Consider the following 17,559-nt stretch of genomic DNA (forward strand, 5'->3'; position numbering starts at 1 on the left):
TTGCACTTGGTTTTTTACTACCATTCTTTTCGCTCTCCAGCTCTTTAAAAAAAAAGCTACATGAAATTATTTCCTTCACGGATTTAACAAGCAGCACGCAGTGACAGCTCTCGGGGATGACAGCTGACAGGGCCGGGAGACAGCTGTACAGTTTGCTGGTAACCTTGCACAGACGAGTTGTTTTGGGCGGAAAAGCTGTGGCTTATTTGCAGCGGTGAGGCAGAGGTGTCGCCTGTGGACCCGAGCCGAGCTGTCCTCCTTCCTGTCAGGGTCTTTGCTCACCTGCTTCCCTACGCACTCGCCACACACTGGGTGCGAGAAAAGGTCAGAAGGAAAGACTGGGAGGACCAGAGGACACGAAGGTGAGTCCCAGGCAGCATCACTGAAGCTCACGCCATCACGGTGTTGACGACTGCGGAGGGAGGCCGGGTGCGGATGCAGGATGAACCCGAGTGCCATTCCCCACCCAGCCTCCCGGCCTCGTCTCCCCGATGGGGACTTTCCTTTGGTGGGTAGTGGGAGGCGTTCTTTGAGTTAGTAGAGTCCGTCCCATCTACAGAAGCTGAGGCTCAGGGAGGGGAGTTTCCAGGCAGTGAGACCCCAGGTCTGGAAGGTTCTCTGAGGTGGTATCCCACATAGCCACTTCCTCTTTCATGATTAAAAACACATTAGACAGCACAGTCAACCACGGTCATCTCTGAGTCTGACTCAGAAGAGGCAGGTTTTTAAAAAAATTTTTTTCTTAGTACAGGGAAATCTAAATGAGAGAAGAAATATTTGTAAGTGATGGCTCTGGAAGCGGCTTGTGGTTGGACAGTGGTTCCTTTCCTGAGTGGGGAAGGAAGGGGCATCCCTGCTGCTGCCCTTGGGCTGCCCTTTAAGAGCCCCACACTACCCCTTGCATGTACCCACAGATAACGTGGAGTGACGGGCCTCCATCCTCACTGGTCTGGCCTGGAGGCAGCTGGCTGAACCAGCTTTTAGGAGGCATGCATGTGAGTTTGTGATAAACAGAAATGTTGGAGTTGATTGGGTTCAGGAGAGAGAACTGGCAGCAAAATCACCTTCCTGGCATGTATGTTCAGTCCTTCTGGTTTAACTTAGGCCCGCACCCCACCTGAGAGTCGCTGAGAACCTTCCAATACACAGATCCTGCTTTGGGCAACATGTGGAACTGACTCTGTCCTCGAATTTGCTGTGACAGCTTAGTCCCTTAACATCTACTATAAATCAGTTCATGACAAGAAATAGGAAGACTTCAAAGCACAAGAAATAGCTTTTTGACTCTAGGTAGATACTGCCAGATTTAATGAAAGTGCATATTGCCAGAATTGCGGGGGCGTGAAAATTGAGTCGTGCAAAGGAATGAGAGCAGTACCCATGGCAGTGCTTCCCAGTACCTTCCTGGGAAGAAAGTGCTGACAGGGTGTGCCGTAAGTCATGAAAACATCCATGGAAACGGGAGGAGGCTCCCTCACATTGCTTTGAGCTCTATTTTTCCACACCAGGGTATCATTTCTAAGCTGGTGGTTGTAACTAGTGCAGCTCCTAAACTTCTCTTATTTTTTCTCTTACTCACTTTGGATCACAGGTTCCATATTCCCACTCTCCATAGAGACATGACAGTAGGTTGTAAAGAATGTTAACTGCATCTTTAGGTTGAGCTTTATTGGACCGTGATTCTCTAGAATAAACCCACACGGCACAGAATGTAACGACTTAATGGGGGGCTCCAAGAATAGTGGGCATGTGCCAGGCGGGTTGCATGTAACCCTCAAAGCAAGACAGAAATACCTCTCTCCGTTCTATAGACAAAGAACCAAAGCCTAGAGACCTTCAGTGACCTGACCACGGTTGGGTCACTGTGGAGGCACAGGAGCAGGCATGTCGCAGGTGGTGTGTGTGGTTATTCTAGTAAATCACATCATCTTTGGATGTGGATGACACCATCATTAATTCAGGCACTAGTCAAATCTCAGCTTTTCAATCTCTTGTTCTCTTTACAGTTAGAATCTAGATTTACAGAAATGTATTTGTCATCAGAGAATCCAACACACTTCCCTTCTAAAATAGAAGTCAAATAGGTGGGGTAGTGCACAACCTGAGTGAGGAAATCCTTACCCATTTTTTGGCGTTTTGCTCTTGGAGCTGCTCCACTTATTAATCTTTCTGGATATTTCTGTCTGCAAAAGGTAAGAAATTGATACTTTCTCTTAAGTGTGGTGATTGACTTTTGGATGGCCAAGATTTACGCCCAACTGGAGGAGAGTAGTCTTTCAGTACATATCTGTTATCTCATTTTGGGGGTGTGGCAGTTGGAAACAACACGCCTGTCATTCTTCTCAGTCACGTATGATATAATCAAAGCTGGGTGTCCGAATTGTAGATCAGGAGGTGGCAGAGCTGAGCTGTTGACTTTTTTTCATAATGTTACTCTTGCACTCTTCAATTACATCAAAAAGGATGATTTTTGCCGGTGTGGTGGCTCACGCCTGTAATCCTAGCAATTTGGGAGGCCGAGGCAGGCGGATCCTCTGAGGTCAGGAGTTCAAGACCAGCCTGGCCAACAGGGTAAAACCGCGCCTCTACTAAAAATACAAAATAATTAGCTGGGTGTGTTGGCACATGCCTGTAATGCCAGCTACTCAGGAGGCTGAGGTAGGAGAATTGCTTGAACCCAGGAGGCGGAGGTTGCAGTGAACCAGGATCGCGCCACTGCATTCCAGCATGGGCGACAGAACGAGACTCCTTCTCAAAATAAAAGGATGACTTTTTGGGATTAGACCTTTAAGGAGAGCATTCAAAGGTTTGGTCCCTGTTCATTGCTTTTGGTGGAATTGAGCCCATAACAAAGGTTAATTATATTCATTTATTGCCAGCAGATAACAGTAGCACTGATATTTCCATCTGTTACCCCTGCTTTCAGGCCATTCTAATTAAATCTCTCAGACGTCAGTTTTTTGAATGAATGGTGTTTTGTGGCATTTGGAAAATTTGTCACAGGAACCCTTTTGGCTGCGGGCCTTACGTTTATTTTATGTAGTTCTTTGCCTGGAATGGCACCTCTGAGTATTTTTGGCACCTAAAAAGTCATTTCTGAGAGTGAAAGGATGCTTCATGGTTTGCACCCTGGTGGGCCTTGGGCTCTTGACTTTGCTCCTTTCCTTTCTCTTGCGGTTTCATGGTGGGCTGGACGTGCTGATTGCAGAGACAGTCTTCTTAGCAAAGCTGCTGGCACACTTGTGTTTGATTTCTGCTCCTGGAGATACAGTAATTGACAGTTTGAGAGTTGAGGAATGCCGAAAGGTAGAATTCCTAATAACTCATAAAATTATTTTGGGGCATAGAGATAGGGTCTTTCATGTGGATTTAGTTGTTTTAGATTTTTTCTATACAGCAAAATAATGCCTACAGTAAGTCTCATTCCAGTTCCATGTGAATGATGTAACAGACATTCCAAAGGGCGGGTCATGGATTATGATCACACAGGAAACTGCAGCTTGTAGACATTGCCACAGAAAGCATGCAGACTTTGGAAACCAGTAGACCTGAAGTCAGATGCCGACTTTCCGCTTGCTCCTGTGTCACCTTTGCAAGTTAATTCGCCTGTCTGAGACCTTACTTTGCTTATTTGTAAACCACCTAACTCTCAGGGTTGTGATGACGTGAAGTGAGATTTCACATGGAAAGCACCTAGTGGCTCACAGGCACTCCCCTTTATGGCAGCTACTGTGTTTGCCTTCTGACTGAGCTGGAATGAGGAGTTTCGACATCATTAGTCATTAAGGAAACACCAGTTAAAATCACCATGAGATACCAGTACAGTACCAGATGGCTAATATCAAAAAATAGAGAATAAGTGTTAGCGAGGCTATGGAGAGCCTGGAGCCCTCTTACCTTGTCGGTGGGAGTGTGACGTAGCGCAGCTCCCTTGGAAAACAGTTTGACAGTCTCTCAGCAAGTTATAGGTGTTACCATGTGACCTGGCAGTTCCACTCCAGGTCTTGGAGTGGAACATACCTATTCCACTTTCCTCGGTATGTACCCAAGAAATTAAGACATCTGTCCATGCGAGGACCTGTGTGCAAATGTGTATGGCAGCATTATTCATAATAGCCAAAATGCCATATCAACTCAGGTGTCCCTGAGCTGGTGAATGAATGGATAAACAAAATGTAGTATCTTTGTAGAGTGGAATATTGTTCAAAACTAGAAAGGAAGGAATTGCTGATATATGCAGCAACATACAATCCAGACAGAAGATACTATAATTGTATGATTTTCTTTAATGGAACCGTATAGCAGAGGCAAGACTGCGGGTAAAGATAAAAAATCTTTACCCAGAGTCTTATACAGCACAGTTATATATTTCCTAAAACTCATCAAACTATACCTGAAGATGGGTGATTTTATAGAGTATAAACTAAACCTCAGTAAATTGAGCTGGGACTTGGATCACCTGATCCAAGTGTCATAAATTCTGATTTGTATTGATAATTATGTTTTAAAAGAAAGCATGGTTTTCAGAACGCTTGTGTTGAGTGGGCATGAGTAGGAGCCCCTGAGTGCGTGGGTGTGTGTTGGGTCTTGTGGTGAATCCAGTCCTTAGCACTCCCTGAGGACTCTTGTCCCTTGTCTCTTGCCACAGCAGCCTGTCATCAGAACTGAAGCTTCAGTAGAGAGATATTTTAAAAAGAAATCACACCATCCAAATATATCACTGTGAATTTAGGCTTATGCTGTTACATTCTTTTTCCTATGAATATGTTTATTTTTACATTGTTAAAATTAAATATATATATATAATGTGTTTTAAATTAACTGTGGAATAAACATTTTTCATGACGTTAAACTGTCTATGAATACAGCTTTAATTGCTGACTCCTGTATTTGTTTGAATATACCTTTTCTAGCCTTGTATATTATTTTTCACAAATTTTATCTGTTAGTTTTTATTTAATTCCTAGCTGGAGAATATTCTTTCTTGTTAACAGTTATATTTTCTTATTTTAAATGTCTTTTATTTATTTATTTATTTATTTATTTTGAGACGGAGTCTCTTTTTGTTGCCCAGGCTGGAGTGCAGTGGTGCAATCTTGGCTCACTGCAATCTCCACCTCCTGGCTTCAAGCGATTTTCCTGCCTCAGCCTCCAGAGTAGCTGGGATTACAGGCACGCCACCAAGCCCAGCTAATTTTTGTATTTTTAGTAGAAACAGCGTTTTACCACGTTGGCCAGGCTGGTTTAAATATCTTTTCCTATCCACTTTCCACTTCTTTCTTGGGGTACTAAGTGGGCTGCATCTTAAAATAAAATTTAATAGAGATTTAAAAATAAAATGTTCAAGTTCCATACAGAAAACTTGGAGACTGACTACCAAAATGTATAGTGGAAAACAATCATCTCTAGTACCAACTAAAACATAATTAGTTGTCGTTATTTTGGTACATGGCTTTCCATGTTACTTTCTGTTTCCTGTAATGTATAACAAAAAATACAATTCTAGATATTTTATTGAACTTGTTTTTAGCAAAATAGTCCTAATTATGTTTGTCTACATTCTACAAATGTCTACAAATACATCTTTTGGATGTCTTATTGTTAGCAAAACCCATCTTGAAATTTTTGGTTATTTTTAGTGTTTTTCTTTTTCTTTTCTTTCTTTTTTTTTTTTTTTTTTTTTTTTTTTTTTTTTTTTTTTTTTTTTTTTTTTTTTGTTTTGAGGTGGAGTCTTGCATTGTTGCCCAGGCTGTAGTGCAGTGGTGAGATCTCGATTCGATGCAGTCTCTACCGCCTGGGTTCAGGCAATTCTCCTGCCTCAGCCTCCCAAGTAACTGGGACTACAGACGTGGGCCACCATGCCCAGCTAGGTTTTTTTTTTTTTTTTTTTTGAAGTAGGGACGAGGTTTCACCATGTTGGCCAGAATGGTCTTGATCTCTTGACCTCGTGATCCGCCTGCCTCGGACTCCCAAAGTGCTGGGATTACAGGTATAAGCCATGGCGTCTGTCCTTATTTTTAGTTTTTTAAATAACACTTGTTCTTAATTGTTTAAACTGGCTAAAGTTATGTGTATTTTAAAGATTTTTGATACGTATTGAAAAATTGTCTTCCTGAGACATTTCATTTTCCCAACAGAATTATGTGTTTTTTTTCCCTCACGCCCTTGTCAACAATAGGTACTATGGGATTTTTTTAATGCCAATTTGATAGGTAAAAACCATTCTGTTGTAGTTTATATTTATTTGATTATTAATGAATGTTGTTTCTTAAAATAGATTTCTTGGCCTTTTGTGTTTCTTTGAAAAATTCTATCAGTTTTATTTTTTTTGTTGGAATTTTTCTTATCAAATTGTGTAAAGTCTTTATTGTTTAAAGCAATTGGCCCTATTATATTTGGATAGTTTCCTCTGCTGCTGCCTTTTAAGTTTGGTTACTGATTAATTTTCACCTGCTGGGGATGAGGCTTTTTACCTGCCAGAATGAGGGGCCGTGAGGTGGTCTGCTCCCCTGTCCTTCTGTTGAACACACAGCAGGTAAAGCTAAGCAGCTGTTCAGGGTCAGCTACAAGAGTTGACAGAATTTCCCCAGGGTCTGTAGTTGGGATTCGTTTATGGTTTACAGCCAGCATCCCTGGAATCTCCACGATACTGGTGTTGCCTCATCTCTGATTGTTATTTGCTGGTCGGCCGTGTATAAATTGCAGATGTGGTTTCTTCTATGAGATGGGGGATCTTTTATTTCTGTTTTTTTACGAGTTTATCTGCTTTCTTCCCACTCAGAAATGGTGCTTGTGAGAAGCCTCATACTGTCATCTCTAAAAAAATCAAGATTCTTTGGAGTTAAGACATTCCTGAGAAACAGAATGCCCCGTAAACCCAGGGATTGAGTAATTAGCATTTAGGGAACTGATTGAAATTCCAGGACAGGAATTTAAAGCATGATCGGTCCTATTTATTAATTGAAATTCAGAGACCTTGAGATAATTGCCTGTCATTCCCTGCATAGATTGTCGCTCTACTTTGAGCAGGCTTCCCCTGCCCTTTGCTTCTGTCCCTGGTCCTGAGCATCAAGCCTGCCAGCGCCCGTGAGGCTCCCTTTGTTCTCAGCCTGTGCGGAGTGTAGCGAGCCCACTCTAATTGGGCTGGAGCTGGAAGCAGCTGGGATCTCATTGCCTGTGTGTCAAGTTCAGCTTTTGATGAATGTGAAGGCAGCGCGACGCACAGCAGGGGGCTCCTCCCGTTTGAAAAAGACAGAGTCCTTGGGCTGATCTTCTCTGGGGACCGTCCCACCATCCTGAAGCAAACCCTGGACTTTTGGCCCGGGACAGACGGTCGGCCAAAACCGTTTGTAACAAAAGGATCCTTACTTTCTAGGGGTCCATGAGACGAGTCCTGTCAGTAAGCTGCTGGTTTGCAAGTTTGTCTGCTGTTTATCTAAAGGTCTCACTTTGTCGCCTGCACTTGAAAGCAGAACAGGTGGAATTTTAGGAAAAGTCCACATGGTTTTTGATCCTTGGCGCTGCTCTTTCACTTCTTCACGTCCCGGAGTCACAAGCTTCAGTTCCCGCCAAGTCAGCTGTGGCTGCCTGTGGCGCGGCTCTGTTTTAGCTTGGGACAGAAAAGGGAGAAGCACCTGTCATCAGTGGCGTCCTGCGTCCTTCCTCACTGAGAGCACATGGAGGAGTAATTTATGTCACTATGAGGATTACTGTTGGGGATCAGCAAGGGTTTACTCTCTGGGGCTTATTTAGATCCTGCCTAAATAGGGATAACTATATTTGGGATGGCTTACCTACATCTGTAGGTACCCTGGACTTTGAACCCTGGGTGTCAGAAGCCCTCCCTGAGCAGAGACATCCTTCAGGCCTCTCCAGTGTGAACAGTAGATCCCCTCAAGGGCGTTGCTTCCAAAGGGTTTCTTGTAAGCGCACACCCTCTGCTGTGTTCATAGTCTGTAAGTTGTAGGTTAAACTGTTTTCATGAGCTCTTCACGAAGCGCATGGCTCTGTGTATTGTCTCTGCTGTGCACTGGAAGGATGTCCCACAGGCGCTCGCACAGGACGGGTCCTGAACACAGAGGATGCCTGCCTGGTGACAGGAAGCAGTCAGCCTCTCCTCAGACACGCAATTTCTGTTTCCGCAGACGGTTGAGCCTTAAGAAATCATGGTAGTAGTATCTTTACAAAATGGGTAGACTGACTTTTCAGAGTGGGAATAAAACCCAAAAATTCACTTTTTTCCTCCTTAATTTACATACAATTTAAGGATTTTTTTTTTCCTTTTTGTGAGAGGCTTTTTTTTTTTTTTTTTTTTTAAGGGAGATTTGGGAAACTGAATTCTGTACATGTAAGGCATTACATATTTAGAACCTTTGTTCTCAAGACGTTTGGAAGCATTGCTTCTGCTTGGATGTTGGAGGACCACATAAGATGAGCCTTGGAGGGAGGTTGTTCCAGAGGAGACAGAGAGACAGAGATGTCTGGCCAGGCATTGCGATGCATTCCGTCTCAGTTTCTTCATAAAGCAGGAAAGAGAGTCCCTCCTGCCTTAGAATTGGGGAGACAGACCAGACTGGTTGGTGACGTGGCCAGAGGGTGGCAGTCGGGGCCGGAACCCAGGGCGTGGCCGGCGGGTTGCAGTTGGGGCTGGAACCCGGAGCTCTGGTTCTTTGGCTCCTCCGTTCCCTGTGGGTTCCCCTTCGCCCGTCACCTCCTGTGCTGCTGTGTGACCCAGCGCGGGGCTTTCTTTCCGCCTCCCTCCCCTGCTTGCTTGTGCGGCCGCATCTGCATGCCTGCCAGTGGTCAGGAGTACTCTGGAGATCCCTCTTTTATTTTTTTTTTTTGAGACTGATTCTTGCACTGTCACCCCGGCTATAGCGCAGTGGCACGATCTCTTCTCCTGGGTTCAAGTAATTCTCCTGCCTCAGCCTCCCGAGTAGCTGGGACTACAGGTCTGTGCCACCATGCCCAGCTATTGTTTTTTTTTTCAATTGTTTAGTAGAGATGGGGTTTCACCATGTTGGCCAGGATGGCCTCAATCTCCTGACCTCATGATCCGTCTGCCTTGGCCTCCCAAAGTGCTGGGACTACAGGAGTGAGCCACCGTGCCCGGCTAAGATCCCTCTTATTTGTCGCTGGCAAACTCCCCTTTGACCACAGCTCCAACCGTCTGGCTTTGTCGTGAATCCTGGTGCTGGTGCTGGATTTGGACTTTGGACTTGAGAGGCAGAGACTGCCTTTCTCAGCGGACTTCAGCTTGGCAGCACCCGGCTCTCAACCCTGGGTTCCTCGGGCAGGTGTGTGCCTCTCCACCTCCTGGTCTCCATTCCCATCACAAGGCTGCGTCCCCTAGATTGGGAGGGCTGATTCTGACACCTGGTGTTCAGTTAGCAAGCACTTATTAAGGAAAAGCTCAACAACCACAATTATCAGGACTTGTGTGTCCTCATTTTGCGGTTTTTCAGTTGACTAATGAGACCTGTGATTTTGCGTTCTTCGTGTTACCTGGCTGTCAAATGGAATCATGCCATTAATTAACTATAGTGAGATGGTATATATGTGTATTATGATGTTGGCATTCCTCAGGAGAAAGCTGCTATAAAAGTCCAGCTACCAAAAATAGTGGCACACTTTCCAGGATATTACCAAATTTCAAACACACGAAGTTCAACAGCAACAGAATGGAACTACATTTTAATGCCAGGCAGCTCTGTTTAAAGGTGTTTTTGGTTTCAGGAAATGTAGCCTTAATATTTTCTTAAGAGTAGTTTTTGTAAAAGAACAAACTGGGGTTTCGTTTTTCAAAATACATTTTATTTGGGTAGTTTAGTGAGAAATGGCAAAAGGTTATTAGCAAGTAACCAAGCAAGAGAAACCAACAAGTAGGCAGCCATGAAGTTAGGGAATATCCCAGAAAAATGCCAGCTGAAGAGTAGGATGGAAATGGTGCCCTTCACCGGGGAGGGCCCCGGAGGAGCATGCCCTCGCCAGCCGCTGTGAGCACTGACGTCACAGGCATCTACCCTGCTTAGTTGCCCCCGGCCTAAAGGGGACATGTGTGATCATGCCATGGTAGTCTTTCGTAAATCTTTTCATTCTGAGAAGAGTGGTTTTAAAGAATACTTTCTATTTAACTTTATTGTCTGAATATGAAAAAACAGTTCAAAAGTCAAACTGTGTAAAAAGATACACTCAGAAGAATCTTACTCTTGCCCCTGTCTCTTCCACTCCACTCATCCTCCACAGCTAAGCATTTTCATTGGTTTTTTACAGAGACAGATCTCTAAATTTAAAACATTTCATTTAGGAAGTGAGCATTGCAGTCTGGGCCATACACACTGACTGGGTGCTCTTCAGTATGTCTGAATAACAAAGAGAAGTTTGGAAGTTTTGTAAAAAAGGAGAAATGTCAGAGATTTTTTTTTTTTTTTTTTTTTTTTGAGACTGAGTCTCCCTCTGTCACCCAGGCTGGAGTGCAGTGGCGCCATCTTGGCTCACTGCAACCTCTTGCCTCCCAGGTTCAAGTGATTCTCCTGCCTCAGCCTCCTGAGTAGCTAGCTGGGACTATGGGCACGCGCTACCATGCTCAGCTAATTTTTTATATTTTTAGTAGAGACAGGGTTTTACCGTGTTAGCCAGGATGATCTTGATTTCTTGACCTCATGGTCTGCTCTTCAGCCTCTTGAAGTGCTGGGATTACAGGCGTGAGCCACCGCGCCTGCGGGTTGTTTTGAGAGTTGGTTTTTGGCATTAGTGAAGTTTTGGGGAGCTGGGAATCTCTCACTGATGAGTGATGGGGCTGGGTAAGCTAATCTGAGAGTCACGGCAGTCAGTTTCGGCAGCTAGGCTTGCCCAGAATGACTTCTTGGAGCAGTGCTTTGCCCCTCTGGCCTTGGCTCTGTTAGTCAGGTATGACAAGAATGGCCCTTATGATCAATTTTCACATACTCCAGTATGTGAAAAATAATCCTTCCTGTGATTTTTTAAAAAATTTATTGATATCTAATAATTGTTCATGTTTATGGGATGGATGTGATGTTTTGATGTGTGCATGCTATGATTCTTTTTGTATAAAGCACGCCAAATACACACGTTTCCTTTGGCGTCGAGGATGGCGTACTGAACGTATGTTTTTGTTTCCGCATATGCTTTGTCACTAACACCGTGTCTTGGGGATCATTTCACACCGGCTCTCTGAGGCCTTTTTGTTCTTTCTTGCTAGAGGTGGGCAGAGTGAGTTCCTCAGGGGAGCTCTGGTGAGTCCAGAAGATACGGTGCTGGGGACTGTCAATTTTGCCACCTCAAAGAAGCTATGTGACCCGGAAGAAGAATGTCACCAAGGGCCCTGGTGCCTTAATTTGTAAAGTGGCATTCCTCATATTCCTATACCCCAGAGACGATGTGCATTCAGAAATGTGGCATTATTTTGTCTGATTGGAAGAAAAAGTTTTTTCTGAAACACATTGCATTAGTGATGGAGATGTGGTGTTAGAGTATCAGGTGGCTGCTTTGGATCCGGGAACCTTTAACCAAGAGGAATTGCAGAGAAGGCCGCTGTGGAGGCCAGAGCCACTCCTTATGTCCAGTGCCGGCCCGTGCGCTTGGCTTTCGCTGCGTGGCTGTGGCCTGTCTCTGCGGAGCAGCATTGGAGCAGCCAGGCTCCAGGAAGGAAGGGGGCTGTGGGCTTGAGTTCTCCTGTTCCCTGGCCTCACTTCTTGATCGTGTGGAACTTAAGTGTCAGGTTCCAGGAACGTTTGCCCGTCGGTGGTGGTGATGGAGATTAAGGAAGACCCGTTAAAGTGACGCATGGAAGGCAGACCTGCTTTCTCCGTTTATCACACAAGACGCTAGTGAAATGAATTGCAATTTGGGGCAGAGACCTGAAATTGCTCTTCCTTGCCAAAATAAATTGATTTCGTCAGCTGTGTGAGCTTCATTTCTTAAACTGGACGGGAGCTAACCTAGGCTGAATTAAACTCATTTTCCATTAATAAAACTAGGTCACTCCAGGCTGCCTGAGTATGCCTCTGAGTGTCTCAAAGCACGCTCTCCAAAATCCAGGGGTTCGTGCCATTTTCATAACCCATCACATGTCGCCAGCCTGATGTTGGCTCTCACCTCTCCCATGGCATGCTGCTGTAGATGTGGGGCCTGTCTCTGACTCCTTTCCAGCTGCAGGCCAGTTGTGGCAGGAGGGCATTGCTGTACAGCTGCGGGGGCTGCGGGCAGGCTGAGAGGGAGCTGACCTAGCCATTCTCCGGCTGGAGGACGGGCTTTGGGCAGGACGGCCCTGCCTCACCCAAATAAAGCATTGTTTTGCTGTGCCTTTGCCAGTATTCCTGCTGCTTCCCAGCAGGAAGCACCATAAGGTTTTGAAGGTTTTATTTACACATGGGGGCCAATAAACTAGATCATGGAGGTAGGAAGTTATGAATTTAAAACAAAAATGACAGCACAAATGGAATAATTTTAGAAAGGCCTTGTTCAGATAGGCAGAGCATCTCTGCATGAAGAGCTCCCTGAGCAGTGGGGGACGCTGGCCTGCCTCACTTGCCGGAGGTTTGTAGGAGCCTCCAGGTAGCATCTGGCCCCTGCTCCGAGGCCTGTGCACACTCCGCTGCCTGCCCTTCCTGTGGCTGTCTGGAGCTGGTCTTACCTGGAAAGCCCAGGAGAGGCTCCCGTTGTCTTTCCTTGATCCTCCTTTGTCTTCCTGCACATGAGAGAGGGCGGCAAGTGAACTGTGACTTGCAGCATCTGGCAGACGTTGGTCGGAATGTGGCTTTAGCATATTCTGAAATACACAGATCTAGAAACGCTAAAGCTATTGGAGATGTCTTTCTAAAACAGAAATTGAGGGGCAGTGGAAGTCTTTGCAGTGCCTTAGTTCTAGCATTCTTGTGTAATCTGAAGTATTATGCCAAGTACGTTTTAAACAGTAGATTGTCTTTAATTTACCTTTTCATTAAAATGCTCATATCTCTCATGAAAGGTTATTAAAAAAATAATTGGAAAATAGATGTTTTAAAGAAATAGAAAGTCGGCCGGGCATGGTGGCTCACGCCTGCAATCCCAGCACTTTGGGAGGCCAAGGTGGGCCGATCACGAGGTCAGGAGATTGAGACCATCCTGGCCAACATGGTGAAAACCCACCTCTAGTAAAAATACAAAAATTAGCTGGGTGTGGTGCTGTGTGCCTATAATTCCACCTACTCAGGAGGCTGAGGCAGGAGAATCGTTTGAACTAGGGAGTTGGAGGTTTCAGTGAGTGAAGATCTCACCACTGTACTCCAGCCTGGCACAGAAGGAGGCTCTGTCTCAATCCTCAAAAAGAAGAAGAAAAAAAAAAGGAATAGAAATAGAAAGTCATGGCCAGGCGTGGTGGCTCACACCTGTAATCCCAGCACTTTGGGAGGCCGAGGTGGCCGGATCACGAGGTCAAGAGATTGAGACCATTCCTGGTCAACGTGGTGAAACCCCGTCTCTACTAAAAATACAAAAAATTAGCTGAGCATGGTGGCACGTGCCTGTAATCCCAGCTACTCAGGAAGCTGAGGCAGGAGAATTGCCTGAACCCAGGAGGCAGAGGTTGCGGTGAGCCGAGATCGCACCACTGCACTCCAGCCTGGTTAACAAGAGCGAAACTCCGTCTTAAAAAAAAAAAAAAAAAGAAATAGAAAGTCATAAGAAAGGGGAGGACTCTCACGTCAAATACATTGTCTGCCCTTATATCCCAGCTTTTCGTGGGTTAAGCTGTGTCCTCTTATGTTTCTTTGCTGCCTTTGTGAGACCTTCTCAACAAGATGCAGATTCCTGAGCACTAACAAAGTTTTTCTTGCTTCTATTTGCAGTGCACAGAAGCCAAAAAGCATTGCTGGTATTTTGAAGGACTGTATCCAACTTATTATATGTAAGTATTTGCACTTTTCTGTGGTTTCATTCTGTGGCGGTACTTTTCTCTGGGAATTGTCTTGCTAAAGGTCTGGGTGTGGGATAGGGAAAGCCCGGTGTGGCCCAGCCTCTACTGTGGTGCCAGGCCTGCCTCGCTGGGGGATGAGCAAGTGACCTCACCCCGGTGTCCGGCCCACTCAGACCAGTTACGCTGAGGACAACCTGAAATCCTGTGCCCTGTTCTGTGATGCAGGTGAGCTCACCTGTGAGGGGAAAATGGGGGTGACATGTCTGTGGAAGGCAAACGTTATGTTAACTTGTACACATTTTCCTAGGCAAAGAAAGCAGGGATTCCAGGAGTAGACTTAGGACCTCAGCAGAGCCACTGTGATGGTGTATGTGTGCGCGTCTGTGACTGTCATGGGGTGTCTGTGCCCGTGTGTAGGAAGTCACAATGATCGCCCGTCTCTGAGGCCTCCTCCCCAGAGAGCTGCCATCACAGCCTCTCAGCTCAGAGTGGGTTATATGCTTTCTGGGGCCCCCTCACTGTCTGCCAGTCTTGCTGTAATGAGGGCATGGCTGCGTTTTCTCCCTGTGGTTTTCGTGTGTTTGTAATATCTACCGTGGAAGCCACCAGCCCCGTGGAGCTACCCACCTCAGTGGCCACATTAACTCTCCAGGTTTTCAGTTCCTGTTTTTGATTCTGTTTTGAAGTTCCTTAGGTATTGAGTGGAATGCCCTAAACAAAATTTCCCAAATACTCTCTTATTTTTAGTATTGAATTTTGTAAAACCTGAGATTCTTCAGGCATATAATTGTAGTCCAGCAGAAACACTGTCTATTCTAGCATATAGGGTAATTGGATAGGAGATGTATAATAATAGCAGAAAGGGTTATTTTTTAATCTGTCAGAACATACCTTTCTCTTACCTGTCATTATTATTATTTTTCTTTTTTGAGGTGGAGTCTTACTCTGTCACCAGGCTAGAGTGTAGTGGCGCGATCTCTGCTCACTGCAGCCCCGCCTCTGGGTTCAATCGATTGTCATGCCTCAGCCTCCCAAGTAGCTGAGAATACAGGCATGTACCATCACACCCAGCTAATTTTGTATTTTTAGTAGAAATGGGGTTTCACCATGTTGGCCAGGCTGGTCTCGACTCCTGACCTCAAGCGATCCGCCCACCTTGGCCTCCCAAAGTGCTGGGATTAGAGGTGTAAGCCACCTTGCCCAGCCTGTTCCTTGTCATTCTTGAGGAGCCCAGTGTAGGACGGGAAGGCTGTCCATCTGTCAGTGGGGGTGGAGCACGGGGAAGCTGGCCATGTTCCTTGTCTTGGTTTTATACTGACAAGCAGGAGTCAATATGCCCTGTGGCGTGGGGGCCCTGGCAGGAAGCCTCTGCAGCTGCAGAAAGGCAGACCCCACTTGGAAAATAAAGCAGCAGTGTAAGGACTTGGGCTCTAATTACAGAGTTGTCAGATTGAAGAGAAATGGAAATGGGATAACAGGAAGAGAAAATATTTTGGGTCTTCTTGGCATAATGAATTTTCATCAGTACACTTTATTTCCTTGTTCAGCTTCTTGTGCAAACGTGGACCTTGGGCCTCCTCCTTTGTGCGCTGCCTTGAAAACCTATTTCTCCAGTTGTTTTATAGATGAGCTTTGTCAGAGCTTGGGCGTCAGAGGTCACTGCTGTTCTTGTATTGACTTGTTCATTTGTTCTTTATTAATTCACTTGTTCCCTGCATATTTGGAAAGTATTTTACATTGAGCTGGAGCCAGGAAACACAAAGACAAGCCCTGCTCTTGTCACTCAGGCCTGTGGCTCAGTTTTCTTTCCTGCTTTTCTATTCCAATGGGGGGGAGAAGGATCCAGAGCCCCCTAGGTGCACTGTCCAGAAAAATGGAAAAGCCAAGTCACTGTTAGAACACGAAGCTCAGCATGGGAATAACAGCAGGTAACAGTTATTAAGCACCTACTCCAGGCCCAGCATTGTCCTGTGTCCAGTACGTGAATTAAGGTCTTCTGACCTCATGGTGCCAGGAAGCCCCACCCCCCCCCACGGGTCTTCTCGGTCCGCCTCTGGTCTTTCTGTTTCTCCCCTTGGTTCCTAGTGTCCTCACTCACATCCAGATCCAAGAATGCCCCTCTAAACCACTGCAGAAACTTGCTAACTGGTCTCCTTTCAGCCTCTTCTCCCATCCAGTTCTCACTTCTTTCCAAATTTTCATGTCACTTTTTTGCTTAAAACCATCAGGAACAAGGTCCTTTCAACAGTAGACTTTGAAGAGAGTGTCTGGCTTTATCTTCCTTCTCTATTGTGAGTCTCACGAGGGCAACAAGTTATAAATACTTGACTCCGCCGCAAGGCATAGGATAGTGCCTGACAGCGGCCATCCTCGATGGTGAGCGGATGCGTTTCCTTGCAGCGCCCACCATTCGGTCAGCAACGCCCACCCACGCAGGGGACCTTTGGTTGTTTCCCAGTTCTCTGAGCCTCTTCTGACTCAAACTCCCCATAAGAGGTTGTTCCTCCCTCCCTGTTTTGGCTCTGAGAGAGTGCTGACACCACCAGCGAACTGCACCACGCGGCGAGTGCTTTGGGATGGGGCCGTGGGCTCTGCATTCTGTGACCCTGCCGCGTGGCCCAGTGCGTGGCACCTGATGTATGTCATCATGTTTGTGCAGAGTTCACATATTTGCCCTGTTACTTTTTTATTTAATTGAGGTGAAATTCAGAGAAAAGAATGAACCGTTTTAAAGTGGCCCATGCAGTAGCATGGAGCACATTCCCCACGTGGTGCGGTCCCCACCTCTGTATAGAAGCAGCCTTCCCATCCCTCCACTGTGTTGTTTATCGGCTCTGTGATCTCAGCAGCTGCTTCGTCTGTAAAACCTGCTGGGTTTGAGGCACGGGGCCTGTATATGGCCAGTGCAGAAGTTGTAAAAACAGAACAAACCCAAGGCCAGCTCACCTCTCTCACATATGCTCGTGAGATGAGTGCTACAGACTCAGTGTGCCGCTTCCCTGCACATGCGAGGGACGGCAGTGTCCTGATACAGCAGTGAACCCAGTGTGATGCCAAGGAGAAAGAGCAGCTGGCACACGTGTGGTAGCTTGTCCAGTGCCCTAACCGGTCCAGAGATCTGATGCTCAAAAGCTGTCTTCTCCAAAGCTGTTTTCTCCACTGCCCTTCAGGTTGGGGTCATGAAGCATTTTTCTTCAAGGAGAATGAGTAGAAATTGCTTAGCTGTATTCCACTCCATCCAAGCTTCTCTTGCTTCAGGAGAGGTCTGCTGCAGGCAAGAGACGGTAGCTACACCCCCACTGGCAGCGCTTAGCCTGCAGGAGGCACAGCTGCCCCAGAGTTAACCTTGAGGGTACGTGACTGTTGATCGCTGGAGCCCGCTGTGGTTTCTGCCACCTTGGTGCAGAAGGCAGTGCAGGTACAGGAGACTCATATCCAGCCCAGGCTCGCCCTTCTGCCGGGGGCTTGGGCGGGATGCAGTGGAGGCTGGCGAGCTGCCGTTGCACACTACGGCTGGCCTGGCCTCTGGACACATGGCCAGTGTGCAGGGTGTTGTCCTGGGGATGGTGATGGCTGCACTTCATTCATTCCAGATGCAGGTGTCTATGGAGGGCCACCACGTCAGTTGTTGTGCGTTGCGGTGT

General features: G+C 46.1%; 1 protein-coding gene across 1 annotated transcript in view; it reads left to right on the forward strand.

Moving 5' to 3' along the window:
- The window catches only part of VOPP1 (VOPP1 WW domain binding protein), a 96,046-nt gene that overhangs the window by 36,314 nt on the left and 42,173 nt on the right, over positions 1–17,559 (forward strand). The window contains exon 2 of the mRNA XM_039462076.2: positions 13,848–13,906. Coding sequence (XP_039318010.1) covers positions 13,848–13,906 — 59 coding nt within the window. The remainder of the gene's footprint in view (positions 1–13,847; positions 13,907–17,559) is intronic.

Source organism: Saimiri boliviensis, chromosome 10 (assembly GCF_048565385.1).
Source record: "Saimiri boliviensis isolate mSaiBol1 chromosome 10, mSaiBol1.pri, whole genome shotgun sequence".
NCBI classification, from domain to species: Eukaryota; Metazoa; Chordata; class Mammalia; order Primates; family Cebidae; genus Saimiri; species Saimiri boliviensis.